General features: G+C 41.1%; 1 protein-coding gene across 1 annotated transcript in view; it reads right to left on the bottom strand.

The window, feature by feature from the left end:
* Positions 1-25639, bottom strand: part of MYO1E (myosin IE) — a 192919-nt gene that overhangs the window by 63029 nt on the left and 104251 nt on the right. Inside the window, exons 5-12 of the mRNA XM_069483352.1 lie at positions 22263-22350; positions 17870-17959; positions 14225-14356; positions 11111-11245; positions 9476-9608; positions 4110-4306; positions 1460-1540; positions 1090-1176 (exon numbers count right to left, since the gene is read on the bottom strand). Coding sequence (XP_069339453.1) covers positions 1090-1176; positions 1460-1540; positions 4110-4306; positions 9476-9608; positions 11111-11245; positions 14225-14356; positions 17870-17959; positions 22263-22350 — 943 coding nt within the window. The remainder of the gene's footprint in view (positions 1-1089; positions 1177-1459; positions 1541-4109; positions 4307-9475; positions 9609-11110; positions 11246-14224; positions 14357-17869; positions 17960-22262; positions 22351-25639) is intronic.

Below are 25639 nucleotides of genomic sequence, written 5' to 3'. Positions count from 1 at the left end.
CTAGCTTCTCCATGGGGAAGGAACACTAAACATCCAGGGCAGAGGTTTATGTGAAACTCAATTGGTTATTGGCATTTCCTAAGCAGAGGAATGAACACTTTCATGACTAAATGACCCCAAAACAGCCTTTGATAAGTGTAGTGGGTTGAATAGTATACCCCCCCAAATTTCATGTCCCCACCCAGAACCTCAGAGTGTGAGGTTTGGAAATAGGGTCTTTATAAATGTAATTAGTTAAGGATCTCAGGATAAAATCATCCTGGATTTACAGTGACCCTTAAATCCAAAGAATGGTATCTTTCCAAAAGAAAGGAGAGAGAGAGATTTGGAGAGACAGACACGGAAAAAGGTCGTGTGAAGACAGAGGCAGAGGTTGGAGCTATACTGCCAAAAGCCAAGATATGCCAGGAGCGGCCAGAAGCTGGAAGGGGCAGGATTCTAGAAAGGAGTCTCTTCTAGAGCCTGTGGAGGGAGCATAACCCTTAGGACACCTTGATTTCAGACTCTGGGCTCCAGAACTCTGAGGAAAGAAATTTCTGCTGTTTTAAGCCACCTAGCCTCTGCTACTTTGTTACAGTGACCCTACGAATCTTAAACAATATAGTATCAGGAATATGATGGGCCCCACACTGAACTTCAGAAGAAACTACAGCAAGACATGTTACCTAAAGTCAGAATTAAAATGCCAACTTTGTTAAAAATACACATATTTTTAGGGAAGATTGAGAGTGGAGCAACTCTCAGAAAATCAAGTTTTCCTTTGGAACAGAGTATATGCCATAGACAATTGGGTTGGAACGACGCTCCCATTTTCCACTCGGTCAGTGAGTCAGTGTAGTAAAAACAGCAGTCGTAAGTCCAACTTCGCAGCATCATTTGCTTAAAGGAGAAAGAAAATGTAGCAGATGCTATTTATATTTCATAGACTAAAATGCCACAATGGCATATGGTTTTTCTGCCTGATTTTATTAGGTACATTTCTTAATATAAGCCTGAAACCTGAATCTATTATCGAAAGAGAGAAATCCATACCCTTCAAAACAAAATAAATTATAAATAGAATAGGATGAAGGAAGAGGGACTGCTTACCTGTTCTGCCTTTAACGTCAGTTCAATAAAAATCTGCTGCAATTTTTCATTAACGAAATTGATACAAAACTGTTCAAAGCCATTTTTCTGAAAGAAAAAAAGTTACTCCCATGGAATCGTTTTGCAAAATCATTTAAAAGTCATTTCTTGAGTGATTTCGTGAACTGTCTTGATGTGAGAAGCTTTAACAGAAATGTTGGATGCACCAAAAGAGAGAACTTTATATTTAGGAGAAATTAATTTGGTAACATACATGAAGAACTCACAAAGGCAAAAAAGAGTGGTATTTTTTCATTGCATAGAATTATTATTCCCTGCAGGTGAGATGAAACATCATCTTCCTAACCCCCAATTATTCAACTGGCCTTACCTGGAATATTTCAAAGCCGTAGATGTCCAGGACGCCAATGTTGTATTCTTCATGATCCTTCTCCATGGCTTTATTGATGGACTAGAGAAAGCACACAGCGTGACAATAAACTCCTTTCCATGCACATTAAAAATGGGCATGTGTGGGGGAAGGGGAGCAAGAGCACACACAGCAAACACCACTACCCGTGGGAAACAGAGCAGCATGAAGACCAGCAACTTGAAACATCAAGTCCTTTGGAAAACCACCAGGATCCAAAAAAACTACTAAGGTAGGGAAAAAATGTTTGCTTAATGATGAAAAACATTCTTTCTGACACAGTCAGCTTTTCCAGGAAGTCTTGAGAATTAGAAGAAAATGTCATCTTGGATGATCGAAGTAAAACATGAAGAACCAACACGACAAGATCTGTAAATATCACTTCATTGTCCCCCCTTCAGCTGTCATTTAACAATCACCCTACACAATATTCCAGGGGTGCTAAGGTCAAGGCAGTGCCCTGCTCACAGACAGGGTGAACTGTCTACAGATAATAACAATGGTAATTATTTTAAAATTGATAATAAAAGCAGCTTCCATCTATTTATTCACCTTTGCCAGGCTTTGGTAAGTATTCTCAATGTGTTTTTAATTCTCATTGCAATTCTCATAATGGCAGGATACCATTATCGTCCTCATTTTCTAGATGGATACATTGAGGCTTGCCTAAAATTGCACTGGGCAAGAAGCAGGGCCTGGGATTACACTTAAGCAGTACGATGTCTAAATCTGTGTTCTTGACCACAGTGAGAAAAGGCCATGCAATTCACTGGAACAGATTCAACAATGGCAGGGTAGCTGTAGGGTAGATAGAGGGGGTGGTGAGGGATGCAGGGGAGGAAGGAACACAAGAGCAAAGTTCCATGCGGTTGTGAACACCTGAATGAATTCTAAAGTACCAGATGTGTTTTCCAGGCAAAGAAAATGACATATCAACTGTTGTGAGCTGATGGCCAATGACAGACAACACTTAGCCCAGTGCCTGGCACATGGTCAGTGCTCAGTAAATGCCACCTCAAATTAGTATCACTTACATGAGCATTTCATCCACTTTTACTACAAAAAAAATGAGATGACAGGAAGGAAGGAAGTTGGGAAGTCCAGCGCCAGAAGGTATCCTAAACAAAGAGATAAGAGATGTGGGTTCTAGTTCTAGATCTGTGCTACCCTCTTGCTGAATGGTCTTGGGTAAACACTGCCCTAACCATACCTAACCATACATGAAGCCATCAAAGGTGTTAGCACCTGGATTCAAATACAGACATTTTGGATCTAATGGCCTTGCTTTTGACCCTTGACTAAAGTCCCCCCAGGGGTTACTTTTGCTTGAATATATAGTAATCAAAGTCAAAGGAGCAGAATAGCTAGGGATCTAGGTGGTCCTAGATCAATCACATAGTAATAGTATGACCTTGGGCAAATTCATTAACCTCTCTTTGCCTTACTTAATTTATCATAGAGATGATAATACCTAAGTCACAGGGTTGCTGTAAAAATTAAGTGAGGTTTTTTTTTCCCTCCCTAAAATACTTGGAACAGTATTTGGCACAGTTAGTGGTATATAAATGTGTGCTATTATTATTCTACCATTTAGAGGCTACAGGGATTAACATAGATTGTCACTGGCAGCTCTGTACTGCTGAAAGACTAATTTTCTGAATATATATGTGATATACATATATAAATATATATGTGATATACATATATAAATATGTATATATGCATACATAAGTATATATACATGCATATAAGTATGCCATAACCAAAAATATCTACGGTAGTTTTAAAGTATATCCAAAAAGTCTTTGATATTCCTCCCTTCAAAAGGTGGGGCCTAATTCCTGACCCCTTTAAGCATAGACTATACTTAGTGACTTGCTTCTAATGAACAGAATGTGGCAGAGTGAAAATACTTGAGTCCAAGATTAAGACATATAAAACTTGTGGTTTCTTGCTCATTCTCTCTTAGATCACTCACTCAGGGGAAAACCAACCACCACGTTACGAGGATATTCAAGCAACGCTAAGGAGAGGCCCGTGTAGCAAGAACTGAGACCTCCTGCCAACAGCCACAGGAGTGATCCGTTTTTCAACCAGATCCTCCAACCCCAGTCAAGCCTTGAGATGACTGCAGTTTCAATCAGCATCTTGACTTTAATCGTGTCCTTGAGTTAGAATCACCAAGCTTAGCTGATCCAAAATATCTGCGCCACAGAAACTATGAGAAAATAAATGCTTAATATTTCGAGCCACTAAGTTTTGGGTTAATTTGCAACACAGCAATGTAAGACAAATACAATATCCCTAAACCTTTAGGCTCAAAAGTCAAGAAAGGCCCATGACTATGGGTCTCCTCTTTTTACTAGTTTCTAGTGCTGGCTTTACTAAATATTTTACCCAGAAGAAACTGTGATTATAGTAGGTTTAGCTAATGTGTCTTGCTGGACAAATCCAGAAGTCAATGCAAGAGTCAATGATTCCAGAGTGAGAGGCTACAAAGTAGAGTATGGTAATGGTTAAAAGGAATGAGAGAAAGTATGTATACCATAGTAGTTTTACTCTTTATAGCTAACATTTGAAGCATCATCAATGTCAGCTTGTGTTTACTTACATCTACCAAGAAATCAAAGACCCGGGCGTGCAGGGCCTTGGCGAGCGCGTCCCTGGTGTAGCAGGCCTGCTCCACGTTGAGGGTCACGTGGATGGACTCCGACTTGCCTCCCCACTTGCTGTCCATCTGCCGGCTCGTGAGCTTTTCTTTCAGCCGCTCCTGGTTTATCCCCAGCAGATATGCAGGAAAAGCCAAAACTAGAGGACGTGAAAGAAAACACGATTATGGTTCAGAATTAACAGCAGTGCATCTCGCAGGCATGTGGAGGCACTTAGTGCATGTGTGTGCATATGTGTACACACAAGGCACCATCACCAGCCCCCGAGAACTTACACTCTACACAAGGCTGTTTATCAGCAATGCCACACACATCCATCTACTTTGTTTCTCCCAATTGTTCTATTACATGAGTCAATTCCTATGATGACTGAGACTTCTAATAATACAAATCGGTGATCCAAAAAGGATGGCAAACCAATCCCTCCTCCTGAGATCACAGTTAAATGCCTAAAATGGACATCTCTCCAAGCTTTCAGCAAGACGGCCCGGAAGGAACTCAATCAAGAAACATTCCTTTGGCTCCAAATACTGTTTTCTTCCTTTTTGGTACAATGTTTTCATAGCATCATTTCCAAAGAGCTTAAAGCACCTGATTCTACTGAACTAATAATTACAACCAATCACATATTTATTGAGTGCTTACTCTGTGTAAGTTTACTAGAGACAAGAAAGGAAACAAAATGTTTAAGAAATCTTCAAAGCAATAGAGATGAGGCAAAAATAGTTTCCCTAAAAGCTGACTATGTAACACAGACAATAAAGTTGTGAAGAAATCTAGAACAGGAAGATATTACTAGTTGCTGGGGTAGTCAAGGGGTTTGGGCTGGGCCTAAAAGGATGAGCAGGATTTGTACAGACGCAGAGAGGGAAATGGAACGTGCAACGGTGAAGAGGCAGGAATGTAGGAGACGGGGTTGGACATGGTCTACGGTGCATAGACCGGCACTGGCTGCAGGGGAAAGTGAAGGTAAGTTTAAAAGGTTAGGATGGACTCAGTGGTGGATGTGCTTGAATGGCATGGGATAGTTGGGCTAGAGGCAAAAGGAGTCATGGATAAGGGCACCACGAGAAGATTCCTGAGGGTGGCATACGGAGTGAAACGGAGGAGACTGGTATTATTCCTATCACAGCACACTCGTCCTACTGTCATGTACTATGGTTGATTATGGTCTTTGGAAAGAAACACCAAGACTCCTCCTACGGCTCAGTAACTTGTTCCGGGCCATGAAAATTACAAAGGAAGGCTAGTGATATAAATGGGATTTTCTGATTTCGGGACAAAACGCTCTAATAAGAATCAATGACATCATTCTTGGACAAGAAAGAATGCTCAGATTTTTCTAATATGAATGAAAGATTTTTATAGAGGCAAATGAAAATTTTGAACTTGGATATGAGTCTTCTTTTTCTGCATAATGCTTTCCCGAAATTATATGATAAAAGGATTTTGTTAAAGACCTTATGATAATGCTTAAAAATCACAAGCCTCCCAATAAAGGATAATCTGTTAGAATTTCACAGATGGTGTTAGAATATAATGGGCTGACATTTCTCAGTATATACCTTCCAATGAGATTAAGTCAGTGAATGCATTTTGAAAAAGGAGAATGCCAGAACAAGGCATTTATCATCTATTTGAGTGTTTCACAAAAATACTTTGATCAGTAGAAGGGCTTCCTTTTACAGAGGACACGTGAACAAAATCAAATGCACTTATCTGAAAATGGCCATTTCGTTTCGTTTAACACATGTCTAGGAATCTGGATGGGTCTTCCACTGAACTAAAACTTTGTTTGCACAGAGTAAGGGCAGATGATGACGTTCGTAAATCAGACTGGACAGATGTAGGGTTGTTGAGAATCAAGAGACATTTACCAATGCATCCAACATATAAGAAGCCTTCGATAAGGGGATGCTCTGATGTCACTTATCATCATAGCATTGGGGCAGGGCATATCTCACTTGATTCAGTGGACATTATCACCGATGGCTTATAGTATAGTCACCAGGGCCCCTCTCACTGTTCATGGGAACTATGAAGTGAATAGTTTTATAAAATGAATAATTAGACCCAATTTGTCTGTTTTGTAAACATGGGTTTCTCCTAAGCCCCTAACGATGCTAAAACGGGGGGCACAGTTAAAATATTTGGTAAAAATGTTTATGCCATTATCTTTACGACCTTAGCAAAGAAATAAAACAACAAGGGCTATGATGAGAGTCCTTGAAACAAAACAAAGACACACGCTACACTTCCATGTGTTGTGCCTTTTCTGTAGAAGAGGACATAACTGGAGGACTGCAGACACTCAAAAAACAAGGCATAGAATCTGGCCAAGAATCGGAGCTACAAGCTTAGGGAAACAGCTAAGAAGACTAGAGAGGAAATACAGCACTTGGTTTGAAAAAACTCCATGCCCTGTTTTTCAAGTACAAGCTTTTATGGCCTCATATTTTCTTCAGTGCCTGCCCTGGTGCTGAAACTACAGGGCTGCTTGTGTTGATGTCCTCCTGGCTGTGGATTCCAGGGGGTGTGTGTGAGTGCGGCTGGACAAGAGCGTCAGTGCAGAAGCTGGGAGGCTTGGGGAGGCAAAGGAGGAAGAAAGCAAATGATTAATTTTAAAATGAGGATGTAACTCTGGTATAGTTAATCAGAGTCATGTAAAACATAGAAGAACCTGCTACAAAGTAATGTCTCAGTGCATTTAAATAACGAAGACAGATTTCTGCTACTGCATTAAAGTGTAAAGCAAAGTTAGGTTTAATTTTTCCATTTCAATCTGAAGTTTAGGGAAGAGAAAAAAACCAAAAAGATGTAGAAAAACAAAATTCCATTTTTACAAATTTTGAAAAATGGCAAGGGAAGTAAGTAAGGTTTATCTGTCTTTGGTGTTGCGGTTCTGTGCTTTCTAATCCATTAATAGTGGGGCAAAGGAGGAATACTGCCACTTGTACTTTTACTTCCCATTGTTGTTGTTATTAATTTTTTAGCGCTGACTGTGCAGAGCAACCCACTGTTATTGAAGTAGCATTTTTTTCCTTCAATAAAATTCTTCAATTTTCCTTCAATAAAATTAAATACCAAATTAGGTTAATTTGATATTTAATACATGTCACCTTACCATATTGATATTGACAGGTATATATACGCCTAAGGTGAGGTTTGTTTGGGTTGACCAAGGAAATTCTATAACCCCGTTAGTCTAAGATAAGGTAACAACAAAATTAGTTGCTATTAATGGCTATTTTGCTTTAGTAGGCCAGTGGTGTTGGGAATGTTACCATTTTTCTTTTTCCTACACTATAATAGCTACAGAAATTTCCTCAATTATAAAGGCATGGGCTAGCACTTCCCTCTGCAAACTTATTTCATAGATATACTCAGATATGTGAAAGATGACAGGAACCAAGGTTATTCACTTCAGTGGTGTCCACTCACTATTGTAATAGCAGAAGATCAGAAATCTTAATGTCCGGCAAGAGATGATTGTTTCAATAAATCACAGTGTAGCCAAGCAATGGAATGCTACGCAGCTATAAAAAGGATAAAGCTCCTTATGAATTGATATAGAATAATCGCCAAGATCTATGTTAAGTGAAAAAGCAGTTGCAGAACATTGTGTTATAAGCTCCCATTATCGCACAAAGTGGGAGGAAAAAAAGGGATGCGTGTAGGAAAAGAAGGGATAAATATCACTGAAAGGAAACACCAGAGACTGGGGACCTTAATTATCTTTGGGGAGGGAACAAGCTGACTGTAAAAGGGACAGAACAGAGAATTCTCACCATACACCCACTTGAGCCATGTTAATGCAGCCCCAGTGAACAAATACCCAAATCAATAAAAGAAAATTATTTGGGGGGGGATCTTTGGCTTCAAGCATAGCCAACCCCTCTAGCACCTCCAGCTGGGGAATTTCGCAACAGTTGCCAAGCCGGGACCTCAGCCATTTGGCCGAGGGGGCTTTTAACTCTGGACATCAATGTGCAAAACATTTCTTGGTTGAAACATCCAGGGGAATGCTTGCTGTTTCAGTGTCATGTTCTCAAGAATAAGGAGGTAGTAAAGAATGTTACTTTCCAAGAAGGCAAAAGAAACCAAGGCTACTACTGCCACAGAAAATACTACCAAACCAAAACTGTCAGTGTTAAAAGGCCAAGGGCTAAAGATCCCACTGGACATACATGCGCGTTTGTTAAATGTCAAGGAAATGATAGAAAGTTTAAAAACATGGTTATTATGATTGCAATTATTAGGTCATGTTTCTAGACTTTATGGACACCCAGTCCATTTATTGTTTTCCACCCCCTTCCCTGGCAAATATAATTCATCTCTCTGTCTTTATCAGATAGACATCAGAAGTTAGCAGAACTTCCCTCTTTTATCGGAAAAGAAAACAAAAACATAAAAAAAGAACCTTATTTGGAATGGAAATATCCCCAACTGCATTGTCAGCAGTGAGTGGGATACTATTTATTACTAAGCATCTAAATTTATCACCCTTGAAGAATGCTGAGAAAGGAAGAATGTCTTCCTGGGTGGCTAAAGGATGTGTGGGCTCTGAAAGAGCCTGGAAAGCTGTCGATGCCTGAGAGGCCAGAGTCACACGCCACGCTATTTATGGCAGATTGCGGGCACATGTAGCCGATCATACCTCTCTGCAGGAAGAGCCCTGATTTCTTTTCAAAGAGTAAAAATGACCATTCAGGTGTTGAGGCTCCAGCTACACAGATGTGATCATTAAAGGGATCATCAGAAATGCCAACACCATAGTCAAGGTCCACTTCTTTCTGTGTTCAGAAATCCAACCTAATCCAACCCATGCAACGAACTGTGAACCTGTGCAATTCTCATATTTACATGTTAAGATATTCTGCCACTTGCCCTTCAAGACCTTTAAGTGAATGTAGACCCCAAAGATCAGTTACAGAAAAGGTTTTCATTTAGAGACTAATCTTTTGCATTATTAAACCATTAATCTTCATTAAAGATGTCACTTTATCTTGAAACCTAGATGTGAAATTCTGCCAGATTTCCCCAAGGTTAATGACAAACTGAAATGATTTCGTTAATCATCGATGGTGTGGGGCTTGGCAATGCTGGTGGTGAGGAGGGGCAGGTGCATAGAAGAGGTCTAGTCTCTCATGAGGCCGTTTTACTCTGCCCCAGCAGGACGCATAATACTTCTCACCTCATCCCCAGAGACCCCACTGGAGACCTAAGCAAAGGGAGGTGGTGGGTTACTTCCGATTGCAGCTAACCCCCTGTTCCCCCGACTCGACAACCACAGGCCAGAGCTACGCACACTCTTCGCTCTCCACTGCCGCGTAGTTGCCGACTTCTTTGAAGCTGATGTTTCCCAGGTGGAGAACTCCTGCCACTATCTGCAACACCAGCGTCTGCTCTTCTGCGAAGATCCCGATCACGTTCATCGCGTGCTGGAAAAGAGAAATTATCCAGACAAGCTGATCTCCAGATTTGGAAGCACATAATAAGGAAGCCAAAGCATAGTAGCCGCTTTAAATAAGGCTGCAACAAATACAGATGAGTTAAAAAAAAAAAAAAAAAAAGTCAATGCAGAGAGTGGGGTGTGCACTTATGTGTGGCTTAGCTTGAGATGGCAGCGGGAAGTCCCTGTACATGATCACTGACCACTGCATACGTTCTTCTCAAGCCCCAAAGTCATGCTGGAAGGCCAGTTCTGTCTTTAAACATAGCATGCCGTCCTCAAGGAATAAGGGCAGGAAAACTCCAGGAGGAAAGACACTCTGGAGTGGTAGCTGTATACAAGGTCCCCGTCTGTCTTTGTCCCTTGGTGTTGTTGCCAACACTCTCCCTCTAAGGGCACTGCTGATCTTTTCCAGGTAGACTCAAGAGATCTTTCTATTCATTAGGAGGGATGAGAATAGATTGTACTTCCAAAAGGATCTTGCTTAAAATTCTCCAGGAAATTCAGTAAAAGTATCATTCAAAAGTCTAGTTTCTGATGTCCCTTAAATTCAATAAAAACAGCTAAATTGTTTAAATTTAGACATCTGTCTCCTAAGAAAACTATACTCTAAGACCAGTGTGCAGGCTCTTACCTGCATGTTTATATCTTCCAGCTCCTTTGAGACCATGTGGCCTCTTGAAACCATTTTATTTCCTGGCACCCAGGACACAGTCTATCTGAACCTCTGTCCCTTTGAAGCCCAAACTGAACCTCCATTGCTTACTCAGGACCTGCCACTCAGTTCTGGATCTGGGCTGAGGGATGGGCCTGGCTGGTGGATGACTCACAGGACAGTGGTGATACAGCCCTTTGAGGCTAAATGGGTGAGTAGCCTACCTATGGAAAGTTCTAGATTGACTCATTTAAGCTGCTTCTCCTAGGATGCAATCGCCTAACAATCTACCAAGTTTTACAACTTGCATGGTAACACACACACACAACGTGAAGGGCGTGGAGTAGAAAAATCACCTTCTGACCTGTGCAATACAGGGATGAAGAGAAAGTCCTCAAAAATGGAAGAGAAATGAAGAGGGTAGAAAAAAGACTAAAGGTGTTCCAGAAGTTCAAAACCTGAATAACTCCATAAATGTGCTGTTTGCTTGGCCTTTCTAAGGAAACAGCTCACCGGTTGGGCAGGCCATGGGCAAACAGATATCCTGAATGTATTACCCACAATAATTTCTGCCTGTTAATCAAGGTCCTACAGGGGGATAATGATGAATTCACTTTTTAAAAACCCATCTCCAATCATGAAGTGGTCCTTAGGCAACCGAGCACTTGGCTATTTAAGGGTGCCGAAACACAGGTGTTAGGATGTGCAGTGCTCACGGCAGAATGAGGTAGACATTTCACCCTGCTCTTTGCTTGGTAAACCCTCCCTTCCCTTTCTGCCACAGGCCATGGCCAGTCCGGACAGCAGATCCTGCCTGGCCTGGCACCGGCACTTACCAGGGTTTCCTGAAACTCCCGCCTGTCATCGATGTCATCAACCTGGTATGACCCCGAGAGGCTCAGGTAGTAATAATAGTCCATGCTGGTGATGCCCAGGCTGTGCTTCTGTTCTGCGGAGGCGCCCTCGATGAGCTGGAGCGAGAGAACACGGGATGTGCCATGACGTGGACCGCAAGGCACCAAAGACACCTCACGGATCCTGCAGCCTCCACCCCCAAGCCCAGTGATGAGGTCTTTCTGGTGCTGCTTTGTAAAATCATGGCTGGTCCTAGTCTCCGAAATACGAAGGGGCTTCTTTATGTCTGCTCTACTTGTAGTAGCCCCAAACCATGTCTGCAAAAATTCTGACCCTTAACTCTGATAAGGTCTGCAAGGGGTAAGGATTGTCCCTTGTCCAGTGAAAGGCACTGTGCTGCCACACTTGTGACCCCTTGGAGGGTGGAAAGCAAAACAGATTGTGATTACTTGGTTCCTGCCCAACTTGCATATGGCTTCTGAAAGGGGTGCTGGCTTCTCCATGCTTCTTACTGCAGGCTGTTTTTTAATGAACAGCCCACAGGTCTTGCTCTCTGACATTCTGAGCTCTGTCTTTAAACATAGCATGTCATCCTCCAGGAATAAGGGCAGGAGAACTCCTGACCACTGACTTAGGTCTGGACAAGATCCTCTTAATGGGCTCCAACCAGTGATGTGCTGGAAAATGTTTGACAATCAACCCTTGGGAGAAAAAAAGTGATGCGTAGTGTTTGCTAATACCCATGGTGTAAATACTCCTACCATGACTAATTTCAAACCAGCAAAGAGATGTCACGGGAGGAGGAGGTGGGAAGAGATGTGCACAGCACATGTTCACCAGCTCCAGCACACCGTGGCTCTAACTCAACAAAATTTAGAAAAACAGAGACAGTTCCTACCCATGCTTCCCCGTCTTTGCGAAGTTCGTCATGGCATCTTAGTCCCCTCGCCCAACAGTTCTAGGAATCCTCATCGCATGACATGGGGCCCCTTCTTTTTCTTCCCTGTCTCCTCAAGATCTTTTTGTACTGCTCCTTCCCTTTTTTCCTTCAGGTTTTTTGGAGTGGCTTTGTTTTGGTTTTGTTCCAAAGAAGAATATTCTCCCTCCTTTTCAGTCCTCTGCCCACTCACATCACCTAGTTGCCCCTCACTCGCATCTTCAAACCCGCCTTTCTCTAATTCTCTTCCATCTACAAACACACTGCTCTGGCCTTCCTGAGATATTTCTTGACTCTGAACTTCTTTAAGCCACAGAATCTCCTTCCTCTCCGTGATGTAAACCACCTGCACCCCAGCTTCTCCCCTCACCACTCTGATGAAACCATTTTTGTGGCTGCTTCCCAGCGGCTAAATCCAGCAACCCTTTCGGGGCTGCCAGACCCCAGACCGATCCCTTTCCCCCAGGAGCTCTGAGCATTTGATCCTGTTGCCTCTCCCCTTAGGCTTCCCCTGGCCTCGGTGACACGGCAGGGTCCTAGGTTTCCTCCTTCCCCTCCAGGCCTCCTCATGCCGCCCTCAAGCCCCGCGTGTGCTTTGTTTTTCTCTCCACACTCACTGCCATGGGAGTCTCATCTATTTCACAGCTTCAGCCATTGCTCTTATGTCAGAATCTTGAACCCCAGGCCCACCAGGTCCCAGCCTCTATTCCGGTGGTTTCAGACCTGTGGGCAGGACTCCTGGAGGGGGGTGGGCCTTGAATTTATTGAAAGGGGTCCTGGCATCCATTACGAACGTCTGTCTAGTACTCAGTAAATAATATACTGTGTATCTGTGAGATACATATAATTATTTTTCATTCATCTGTACATGTTGCTTTGATTAATACAATTTAAAGCATTCCTGAATTCTCAGAAGCTTTTGGTCATTTATGTACTTTTCCCACCAACACATACCAACAAGAAAAAAGTATTTGCCGCCATCTAAGATGTCTGTGTAACTGAAAAGACTGAATGTGAGCTACTCCCACAGTGTAATGTCCTAATCCAGTGATCTTCAAACTAAAAATGAAACAAAACATAAAAAGTTACCAGACCTTTCTTCAAAAAAGTTCAGTGTGGATCCCTAATATACATATTAACAAGTAAACCCAAACTTAAAAAATTTGGCTTATGGCGTCATTATTATTATTTTTTTTTTTTTGATACAGAGTCTCCCTCTATTGCCTTGGATAAGTGCAATGGTGTCATCATAGCTCACAGCAACCTCAAACTCCTGGGCTCAAGCGATTCTCCTGCTTCAGCCTCCCAAGTAGCTGGGACTACAGGTGCATGCCAAGATGCCTGGCTAATTTTTCCATTTTTAGTAGAGATGGGGGCTCACTCTTGCTCAGGCTGGTCTCGACCCCCTGAGCTCAAGCGATCCTCCCGCCTCGGCCTCCCAGTGTGGTAGGATTACAAGTGTGAGCCACCGCGCCCGGCCAATCATGTTTTTTAAATACTTAAAAACCTTTTTAAAAATAGCTGAATTAGATGAATGCTGAAGCCTGGCATACAATTTTGAAGCATCCTGCACACTGCTCTGGCCCCAAACTCTCCACGGCTTCTGAGGGTCTAAGTGGAAACTTTTTGATTTGGTATTAAAGATCCCAAGCCTACCTCAAATCTTCCCTCCGACAGTTCACTTTTTGGAGACGTCTGCCCTGCCAACTGGCTGAGGCCTGGCTCACTGACTGGCTTTCCCTCTCCCACCTCCACTGCTCAGGTTCAGTTGGCCTGTCTTCCCTCGCAGTCCCCATCTACTCTCTGTCTAGGGCTCCCGCTCCTTAACACCTCTCCTTACCATCTGGGCCAAATCTCCCGACATGAATTCTTATTTGGCAAAGACTCAAAGATTCCTACTTTTGTTTTTAAGCTATACCAGCACTGTTTTGATCATTTAACTTTTGGGGGAATTTTGTCTCATCACTCCAATTAGAACTGATTCTCCTTGAGGGCAGGGACAGTCCCACAATTCTGCACATTGACTTGCACACTATAGTAATACATCCTCCTCGGCTTGCCCGGACTAGACTGTCTAACCTGAGGGCTGAGAAAAAGCAATTTTTTTTAATGTGGAGAAGGAATAGGAAGTGGGAAAGAAAAAAACATAATGGAAAACCTGGTAAAATATGTGAAAACTCCGCTCTCCAGGGTTCCTCATCACCACTCTAGATTTTTCCAGAAGGAAGTTGGAGATCTTTCCACCATCTGGTTCCCCACCTGGACTGAACTGGATTTCAAAGTATTTTCCCTACAAGAAAGTTGGGAATTTCCTTCAACGGTTGGTGAACAAAAACACAGTGTTTCAAACAGGCTTTGAATACGGTATATAATTCAAGGAAGTTCATTAATGAAAGACACATTCTGAATTACTCCTAATTCTAGCCTAGACTTCCTCATCTTTTCCTATCAGACAATGACCCATGCTTTTGACCAATCACACAATTCTGTATTGGGAGAATCTGTCGTTAGCACAACTAAATAAGGACATGCTCTATTCCTTGCCCATTTTTCCCCCATAGGTGCTTGCCTGCTCAAAGGGAAGGCTTAAAGAACGGGGCAGAAAAGTCACATGGTTCCCTTAACCTAACAAGAGTGAACTCTGCCATCGTCTTCCAGAGCAAGCAAATTTTCCCTCTGGCAGACTACATTTCACGGCTTTGAGCAAAACCAGCCAATCCCTCTTACTTCTAGAGCAGCTAAAATGCTTATCTGAAACAAAAACATTTTATTAAAAATTAAATTATTTCCAGCTATTTGTGGGTCTGGGGACTTTTGTGACTGTCCTTGTTATTAACTGCAGGTAACAGGGAACAAAGGAGAATTAAAACCTGGAATTTCGTTGTAAAAGGTAGCCAGATTGTTAAATTAACGACATATTTTTTTCTCACTAGAAGGTATTATAGTTTCTCTCCAGTCCTCAGAAACGTAAGCATTCTCAGAGGCCAGAAGGGTAAATTCAAATGAAGGAAAAGAGTCAGGGAGTGGTGTGGCCTAAGGCCAAACCAGAGAGCACGTCCAGCCTTACTGAATTCACGTTTAATGTGATAAAAACTTGCGTGCTGGAGTGTGTATTCAGGGAAACCTGAATCTAGCCTCCCCCCCAAAATAGTTTTTGTATGTTGACTAAATCCACTCATTCAGGGCTGAATTCGGCTGGACCTCAAGTCTGTGACTAGAGCTGTAAACTCATTAAGGACAAGAAAAGCCCTTTGCATGCCGTGCCAACGTGTGAGTGCATGAATGTATGTTCCTCTTCTTAAGTTACTGATTCCAGGTGTCAGAAAGACTACAAAAGAAGGCCATCTTCTCATTGTCTGTTTGTCTTAATCTGATGACCCCTTCCCCTCCTCTTCCCGAAAAACAAAGACAAATACGGGAGAGGCACCAGGCATAGAGAACCAACAGCCACTATCTTGAGAGTCAGGTGAGTGCAGTAGCGTCATTATAGCTCACAGCAACCTCAAACTCCTGGGCTCAAGCAATCCTCCTGCCTCAGCCTCCCGAGTAGCTGGGAATATAGGTGTGGGCCACCATGCCCAGCTAATTTTTTCTATTTTTTTTTTTTTTTTTTTTTAGTAGAGACAGGATCTCGCTCTTGCTCAGCCTGGTCTCGAACTCTTGAGCTCAAGCAAACTTCCCGCCTTGGCCTGCCAGAGTGCTAGCGTTATAGGCATGATCCACCGCGCCGAGCCTTTACCTCCACCTCAATTACGTTTTATATAATGTGCACGTGTTAAAACAAAAATGAGAACAAACTGTAAATAATATTCTATAATTTGTTTTTTTAAATTTAACAATATATTATGGATATCTTTTAAAATAAGTAGTTATTTAACAGAGAACTTAGATAATTTATTCCAAAAGTATCACTGGGTCAAAGATATGAGCATTTTAAATTTTGATAAAAATTGCCCAATTGCTCTCCTGAGAGAAGAATGTGTCAGTCTTCAACCAATAGTGCCTCTTTCCTGTTATTATCAGTCTCCTTCATGTTTGCGTGAGACAGAAAATGGTATATGGTTTTAATTTACATTTCTGTCATTATTCCTGAGAGTGAGTATCTTTTGATGCCATCAGGCATGTCTCTGTGAGAGAGAGAAAGAGGGTGTGTGTGTGAGTGTGTCTGTGTGTGTGCACGTGAGTACGTGAATGTGTGTGTGACTGTGTGTATGTATATCTGAGTGTGTGTATGTGATTGTGTATGTGTGTGTATGTGATTGTGTATGAATGTGTGTATATGTGAATGTGTGAGTGTGTATGTATATGTGAGTGTGTGTATGTGATTGTGTATATGTGTGAGTGCATATATGAGTGTGTATGTGTGTGTGTGCGAGTGTGTGTCTGAACTGCCCATCACACCCTTTCCCATCTTTTCACCAAAGTTGTATAAAATTTTATCGTTGTTTACAAAAATTGACTGATGCATCCTCCAAGGAGAAAGAATGATTCATATTGGAAAAATCAAGGAAAATACTGACTTAATTATTTTTCTGCTCTCAAAGGAGGGCAAGAGAGCAGGACACAGATAGCTAGAGGGTTAAATTTGGTCAGGTCCATTTTTATAAGGCAGGTTTAGATTGATAATTAGGGGAAAAAGGTCAAGTGGAAAATTTGTTCACATCTTCTTTGCTATTTCATTACCTAGAAATTTCTCCAAGATAACACCACTCAGGCATTGGGCCAAAAAAAAACCATGAGACAAACGAATAATTTGAATAATTGGGCAGCAAAGAAAGAAAGTGAGGGCAAGTCTGACAGATATAACCCAGCAGGGATCTTAATTATTACATGAGAACATAGTAAAAATTCTCTTGGAAATAGAAATTTCCTTCCAAAATAGAGAGTGAGAAAGAAATTATTTTTCTCTGAAATTCCCACTTATTTATTTCAAAGTGGTCCAGAATCAGCCTCACAGATGGCTCCTTGAATGCTTTAGCGCCAGACATAACCTATGGTTGAGATAAGATGCAAAATCTATATAAGCCAAGGTTACTGGGCAAACATTTGTTTCTCTGTGAATGTGGCTTTTGTCAGGGGAATATATTCTTCTTCATCCTTGCCAGCCTTCTAATTTACCCTCTCAGGAGACACCCAACAGAGAAATGTCTAGATGGGCATTCACAGCAATGCACAGAGTTGACATTTTCCTTACCTTGGGTAAGTGGGTCAGTTAGTGAGGCTAGGCCTAGTCACTTTTGGATGTTGTTATGTTACATGAGCAGACACAAAACAAAGGCACCAAGCCAGGGGGGTGGGAAGTAGGCAGCTCACTCTGATGGACAGAGAGGAGGAAGGTTCTCTCCAAGGTGCCAGATCACTCCAACTATCTGCTCCCTTCCATGCCTACAAACCAGATTCTAAGAAGCAAAATTATTGCTCGTGGGCAACCATACCTAGGATACCCATCTACTCGAGTTATTTATCTAGGAAAAGAAGGTCTTTTTTTCAGAGCACAAAGCAAACTCCCCCAGGACCAAACCTGCCACATTTATGAATTTTTATTTTCCTTAATAAGGCAATTCAAGTTGAAAACTGTTTTTGAAATTACATTGCTTGCCTCCCTGAGGCTCAGAAATAACTTCAGTCAAAGGGCAAATCGAAGCTTGACAGCATGCCGCTCTAGAAAATGAAGAGAAGATTGAAAAGGCGGCCTCCCGATGATATGCGAGAAGCTCCCATTTCCCCTGAGATACGGGACTTAAATCAGGAACATCAACATCATCAGTCAGGCGACACTCCCTGACACAGGGAAGAGACTCACAAATCGGCTGGAGTTGTTGTTGCGGACGGTCTTGGCGTTCCCAAAGGCCTCCAGCAGCGGGTTGGACTGCAGGATGATGTCCTTCACGTGCTGTCCCGCAAACAGACTGGAGGTTAGGAAGGTGCAAACACCCACCACACAACGGAAGCCAAACTTTCCCTAAAGACCTGGTTTCTGAATGCAGTAGGGTGGGAGGCCCCACATCCACATGTCCCTGGGGGTTCCTGGAGGATTTATTCTTTCATCGAGACAGACCTAAACCCATTTGTGTGTTAAGGTCTCCCAATTCCCTTGGCTTGATACAGGATTTCCAGGAACTGGAGTGCCTCCCCTAAATCACGCTCTACAAACGTTCCTGGACTGGGTTTCCAAGCTGGTTGCTGCAGCTTTGCTTCACACTTCTGGTCGTGCCAGGAATCGCAGCAGGGAGGAAAGGGAAGTGGTAAACTCCTTGCTGTTCCCACCAGAGTCTTTACCCCTTCCCAACCAGTCTACCCACCCATCTCATCCCTCCTCCACCGGCTCCACAGCAAGTGAGACTTTAGGGAAATTAATCAGTTTCTCCTCCCTAGAGGAGGATATGGAAATATAGTCTTGTGTTCCTCAAATTTTAATGTGTAAGAATCACCTGGGGGACCTTGTTAAAATGCAGACGTGGATTCAGTAGGCCTAGGTGGAGCCCAAGAATCTGCATTTCTAATCAGCTCCCTGGTGGTGCTGATTTTGCCAGCGTGGATCCACACTTCGAACAGCAAGTGTCAATGCTGAATTGTGTAGCACAATTCCTGGCCTACTAGAGGGGAATAATTTGGTTTTCAAACACCCCAGTTCAGTGCCAGATTGAAAAGTGTGCAAAACACACCATGGACATAAGATAGCTCAATAGATAGGATTTGACGTTAGAGACATCTTTCAACAAGTGAGTCATTCCTTGTACTTCTAATTATTCACATGCTATGGTTAAACACGTTCCAGAAATAACAAGTCTTCTGGCTTGTGCTCTTTAGCTACTGACTAATTCCAAGCCAAGAACTCTGTATCATTGTCCTCATAGGAAAACAGGAAGAGAAAAATCAACATTAACCGTCTGCAGTCTGGCTACTAGGTCATGGGCTGTAGCAAGGAGGACTAGATTAAGGCACTAACTGCTAATTGACTGCGTAACAGCCAGTGTTCCCATGGCACCCTCCTGAACATTCGGAAGTGAAACTGCCACGAGAAATGAGAGTGGGCATCCCATCCTTACGGGGGAATCATTGTCAGCAATGGCACCAAGGCCAGATTCTAGGTGGTCCCTCCATGGGGTCAACTTCAAAGGTTGGAAACATACTTCCACGTTGCCTATTCTCCTTTAAAAACTCATGGATTTACATAAACTTTGCTCTTCTTTGTAAAATTAATTTTGAGTTTGTGGATCTTCATTACTCTTTTATGTCTTTTCTTTTCTTTTTTTTTTTTTCTTTTCTTTTTTTGCTGGCTAGACATCCCTACACCATTTAACAACACTCAGCTTCTTTCAGGGAGAGAATGAAAGACAGGATGTTCTTCTATCTCTTCCCTTCTTTAATTATAGACTTTTAAACTGAGAATCTTTACGTATCCACACAAGTCTAGTCATCAACTCTTGGTGATGTTCAGCAGAATGTTGCGGTGAGCATATCACGGAAAAGAGAAAGAGCAAATTAAGGCAAAAGGGTAGCCCACGTACAAAACGGCATCCTGGATTCCTGTCTCCATGTCAACACTCTCAGGATAGGGTACGGTCACATGAATGGAGAAAAGCAGTGGACTGAACCCCACAAACCTAGGTTCTAGAGCTGCACCCTGTCCAATATGGAAGCCATAAGCCACATGTGGCTGTTAGCTAGTCCCCCAAAAGGAAGGTAAAATATCTCATTAATTTTGTTACATTGATTATATACTAAAGGGAAAATGTTTTGGATATATTGGGTTAAATAAAAATATTTCAAAAATTAATTTCATCTGTTTCTATAAACTAGAGAATTTAGAATTACACATGTGGCTTGCTTCATCTTTCTAGCAGACAGAGCTGCTCACGATCTTCTTTCATTAAGAGAAAGAGGTCACTCTAAGACCATTTCATGCCACATAAGGAATTTTGAGCTCTGCCTTAAGCTTTCTGATCCACCAGGACATGACGGAGCACTATTTAATTAGTAGATAGAACCACAGCAAAGGGAATTTTTTTTATAAAGGCTGGTCAAGTGAAGCAGTGGGAATGAAGGAACAAAGGAATCTGTAACTGGCTGTGATTATTAGTTGTAAACACCACTGCACTTGACCTAGCTGATAATTTTATGTGTCTTTTTAAAGTCTATGGCAGACCATGGCAATAAAATTGCTTATTAAATGATTCTGATTAAAAAAATTTAATCTTTTTTTTTTTTTTTTTTTGAGACAGAGTCTTGTTCTGTCATCCAGGCTAGAGTGCAGTGGCATCATCATGGCTCTCTGCAACCTCAAACTCCTGGGCTCAAGTGATCCTCCTGCCTCAGCCTCCCCAGTAGCTGGGACTGCAGGCTCGCACCACTATACCCAGCTAATTTTTCTAATTTTTGTAGAAACAGGGTCTCTTTCTTGCTCAGGCTGATCTTGAACTCCTGGCCTCAAGCAATCCTCTTGCCTTGGCCTCCCAGAGTGCTAGGATTACAGGTGTGAGCCACCACACCTGGCCTAAAAATTTTATCTTTAGAATAATGTCTGGCATGTGCCAAGTTTGGGCAGCCCCTTAGGGACCTCAGCGCACCATCACCATCGTCCATTTCTCTCTGGGGAGCGGGCCTTATATGTTCCTGTCAATGCTGATTCTGGTATCACAGCAGTGAAACTGAGGACAAAGGTGTAGCTACCCTGTTCATGACCCTTTCTCCTTGAATCTGGTGATTCTCTGCCCCTCTTGTACTCCTCTCCTTTCACCTCTCATTCTTGGGTCTTCTCCTTCTCCTAAGGTTTCCTTTGTACGTTCTAATCTTCCCTTTTCCCCTTCTCTTTTCCCTTTCTCCCTCTATCTCCTTTAAAATTTTTATGAATTTCTTGAATTGGCAATTTATTCACATACTTCAAACCATAAAAGTTTCTCAAGGGGCCAGGCATGGTGGCTCCTGCCAGTAATAACAGCATTTTGGGAGGCAGAGACAGGAGGATTGCTTGAGGCCAGGAGTTTGAGACCAGACTGACCAACATAGTGAGACCCCATCTTTACAAAAAATACAAACATTAGCCGGGTGTGGTGGCTCATGTCCGTAGTCCCAGTTACTCAGGAGGCTGAGGCAGGAGGATTGCTTGAGCCCAGGAGTTGGAGGCTGCAGTGAGCTATGATGATGCCATAGCACTCTAGCCTAGACATCAGAGTGAGATCCAATCTCAAAAAAAAAAAAAAAAAGAAGAAGAAAAGAAAAGAAAAGAAAAAAAGAGTTTCCCAAGGGTATACAGGAAGAGTATTCCCTCCCCCTAGTCTCCCAGCTTCCCTCCCTGAAAACAGCCATAGTTTCCAGTTTCTCATGTATCCTTCTAGGGATATGTGATACACATCAGAACAAATATAGATATATGCTCTCTTTTTCTTCTCAAATGGCAGTATATAATACGCAATGTTCTGAACCTTGCTTTTTGCAATGAATGATATACCTTGGAGATCGTTCCATGTCAGTACACGAAGCCTCATTTTTATGGCTGTATAATATTCTATTATATGACAAACCATAAATTATTTCACTAGTTGCCTATTGAGGAACAATTAAGTTGCTTCCAGTCTTTTTCATTACCAAAAATGCCACAAATAACTTTATACATATATGGTTTTGCATACATTTTAGCATATCTAAAGAATAAATTCTCTTAAGCAGAATTGCTGAGTTGTATGGTAAATACATGCAAGTCTGATTGATTTTGCAGAAATGTCCTCCAGTTCATGCTCCTACCAGCAATGTATGAAAACAACTGTGTCCCCACATTCTTACCAATCTAGTATTTAAAACTGCAAGATTTTTGCCAATCTGATAGGTAAAAAATAGCTTTTTTGTGTAGTTTTAATTTGCATTTCTCTTATTATCATGATGGTGAACATATTTTCATGTTTTATGAGTCATTTATATTTCCTTTTCTAAGAGTTCTGTTTCATGTCCCTTATTTTCCTTTTGGACTGTTGACCTTTTTATTGATTCATAGGAGTTCATTATATAGTAGGTATGTCTGTCTTAAAATATGCTATTTCCTTGCAGATTTCACGTTTCTTGGTTATAGAATCAATGTCTTTTCTTGTTTATAGAATCAATGTCTTTTCTGTAGAAGAAAAATTCTTTGACAAACTGAAAATGGAGCATCTTACATTTCACATAGCATAAAGTATTAAGATGGGCCATCACCAGCTCACCTGGACTTTGGGGCCTCCTCCAGACACTCTAGAGATGTAACTCATGATGTATTTGGCAGCCACTGTCTTTCCAGCACCACTTTCACCACTGAGGAAAAAAAAAGACAAAAATGCCCACCTATGTATGAAGTGGATTGCCACCAGTTCTCTCCCTTGTCCCCCGCAAAACAAACAAAAATAAAAAGAAAACAGGCAAAAGGAATTCAGGGGAAAAAAACAGCACAATATTGGTTGAGAAAGGCAAATTGCAGCAGGATTAGGTCACCTCTGTGACCTGTGTGAGCAACATTAACATGGTGTGGACAACAGTCTTAATAATTACCATTGTGTACAAGACAGACAATTAAACATTCTAAATGCTCAATAATTGGGGGCATGATTAGGAAACTTATGGAATATCACAAGGTGAAATGATGCAGAAATTACAACTGACATGAAAACTGTAAACGCAGGGGGAAAAAGCATATGAAGTAATGTTAAATGAAATACATCAGATTGAAATTATATGTAAAACATGGTTACAAAAATATTTTTAAAAAGTACATAAAAAATAAGACCGGAACAGTCACAAAATATTATCAGAAGGTTTGGTCAAGTTAAAGAGACAATGGAAGACTTGTTTTAACTCTATTTTTTAAACTTTTTGTAATGCATGTATTATTTCTGCAATTAAAAAAAGAAAAGAAAAAGTAGGCATTCTGAAGTTTCAAACCATGTGCCTTGAACTGATGCAAGCTTCCTTATTTTAGAAGTTCTAAAATTAAATGATGAGGCAATATTAATCACATCCTGAGTAACAAAGACTACCTTCCGTTTGTTAGCCTCACTGCATGGGGAAATCCTTTTGTTAATAGTATTTAGTCTGCTCTTCAAAATCCCCATCCATTCTTCCTTCAAAATCCCCTTGAATTGATAATGACCTCAATTCAAAACATGCTTCAGTCAGTTAGATTTCCCATCTCTCTATTGGTAGCCTTTGTGTTACCAGGATATAATTATTAATAATTAGATTAAAGGAACACATGCCATATAAAATGATGGTGGAATTTAGTATAAAAAATTCAGGCTATTAAAGTTCATAAGATAGTATTTTTGTTTGTTCTTGGTGATCAAGAATTTTGGGGTGCAGGCTGGGGGTGGTGGCTCACACCTGTAATCCTAGCACTCTGGGAGGCCAAGGCGGGAGGATCGCTCAAGGTCAGGAGTTCGAGACCAGCCTGAGCAAGAGTGAGACCCTGTCTCTACTAAAAATAGAAAGAAATTACCTGGACAACTAAAAATATATATAGAAAAAATTAGCCAGTCATGGTGGCGCATGCCTATAGTCCCAGCTACTTGGGAGGCTGAGGCAGAAGGATTGCTTGAGCCCAGGAATTTGAGGTTGCTGTGAGCTAGGCTGATGCCATGGCACTCTAGCCAGGGCAACAGAGTGAGACTCTGTCTCAAAAAAAAAAAAAGAATTTTGGGGTGCAGAGCAAATGTCCTTCGATGAATGAATACCCAGACTAATTAACTGTTATCAATTGCTGAGATACCCAAGAAAAGAAGAAACATTGGCTTGGAGTACAACCAAGCAAGATGACCCCACTCCCACCCCCAAAAGGAAAGTGAAATAAATTTTGAAATAATTTGATACTTCAAAACAAACAAAAGGTTTGAAGTAGCCATGTGGCAAAACTCAGAACTTTGTTGAATTTCCTTGAACTAGTATGTGGTGTTAGATAGATTATGGGAGGAAAGAGAGAACTATCTTCTGTTTAGGGCTTAGACCCTCTAAAAGTCTGACTCCACCCATGCAGTTCATTCACCATCTTAGTGCTGGGCTCTCTGGCTCCCTGATCACATGCAGAAACCAAACTGAAATTTCACATGATAACAGTGGCAAGTAGAAAAGCAGCCAGTCTGGAATGAGGTGCCACACTGCTTACAGAGGACATGCCTATTCACAGGCACATGTAGGTCTGGCACGTTAAACTCCATGAGGAAATTATCTTTTTAAATGATAGACATAACCAGATGATTTATATATGAGACCCAGGGTCAATACATTCACTCTCTCTCATTTGAAGCACAGGTAAAATATCAACGATGAAACTCCATTTTATAAGTTGTAAACAATGTAAACATTCAAAAGCATTGGAAAGTCCAAGATTACAATAGTACAACCACCCACTGTAATATTACAGAGTAATTTAAATTACAGAGACTATGTAGCAATATAAAGACAATGCAGCTAAGGTTAAGTGGTAATATGAACAAAAGACAAGTATCTGTAAAATGTTTATAACTAAGTAAAAATAATGTCTGAACAAGAACTGAAATGCAACAAGGAAAAACAAATATTTCTGACTTGTTAGGCGGCTGGTGTAAAGATAATTCTTTTTTCTTTTAATGTGCATTCTCTTAATACTTAAATTTTTCAAGATAGGTAACTATTCATATATTTCAGATTTTTAAAAACTGTTTTTAGTAAAAGAAGGAGGGATCACATATCACAATGATAATCAACATTGATTAATTTCATTAGATTATTATTCAACTTCTTATATGTTGCCATAAGTTAGCATATTTTCACATTTAGACTTAGAACAAAGCTGTGAAAGAGAGAGAACAAGTCCCATTGGAATTATAAAATAAAAGTACAGTAATCTCCCAACTGTATCTTTGGTTAATAGTATAATCAAATATGAAATATTTTGTCCCTTTTTGTTGGAAGTAGAAGAATAGTGATGTAAAATAACTCTTTTCATATATTAAAATAAGTATGCCAGGTCTAAAAATAGGATATCTACATTCTCAGAAATTGTGATCTTTTTCAGGAGATTAAAAATAATTAGTTCTAGCTAAACATTGATCGGAATTTTCATTTCTTGGTTTCAATTTACAGACACTTAAGAAGAAGTTTTATTGATCAGAGGCTGGCAATTTGCTGAAAATATGGTACAATAACAGAATGTTACATAATTACTTGAAGCTTACAGTATATACAACCAGAATTATACTGGCTATACGGGACTAGAAAATACTGTTTCTTCCTCTGGACCAAAACCCAAGTTAAAAGAACGTGAAGGTATCAGACAGATTATGCAGCATATAAAAATTATTCACTTTGCATCTCAGAGCAGTTAGAGCAATTTGCTTTGTTTATGCTTACAGCCAGCCTTTCCTAATTTAATTACCGTCACTTGACTCCCAAAGTGGACCAAAAAAAACCAAACTCTAAAAATTAGGAAAATGTCCCAGTGGTTCCTAAATCTGGCAGTCCATCAGAATCCTCAGAGTATTTTTAAAATGCCCATGTTTGGGCCCCTTGTTTGACCTGCTGAATCCCAGTCTCCAAGGTCAGGGTCTAGGAATAGGAATTTTTAACAAACTCT

This window comes from Eulemur rufifrons, chromosome 2 (assembly GCF_041146395.1).
Source record: "Eulemur rufifrons isolate Redbay chromosome 2, OSU_ERuf_1, whole genome shotgun sequence".
NCBI lineage: Eukaryota > Metazoa > Chordata > Mammalia > Primates > Lemuridae > Eulemur > Eulemur rufifrons.
The sequence above is the reverse complement of the archived record's forward strand: the minus strand, read 5'-3'. Positions and strand labels throughout refer to the sequence as shown.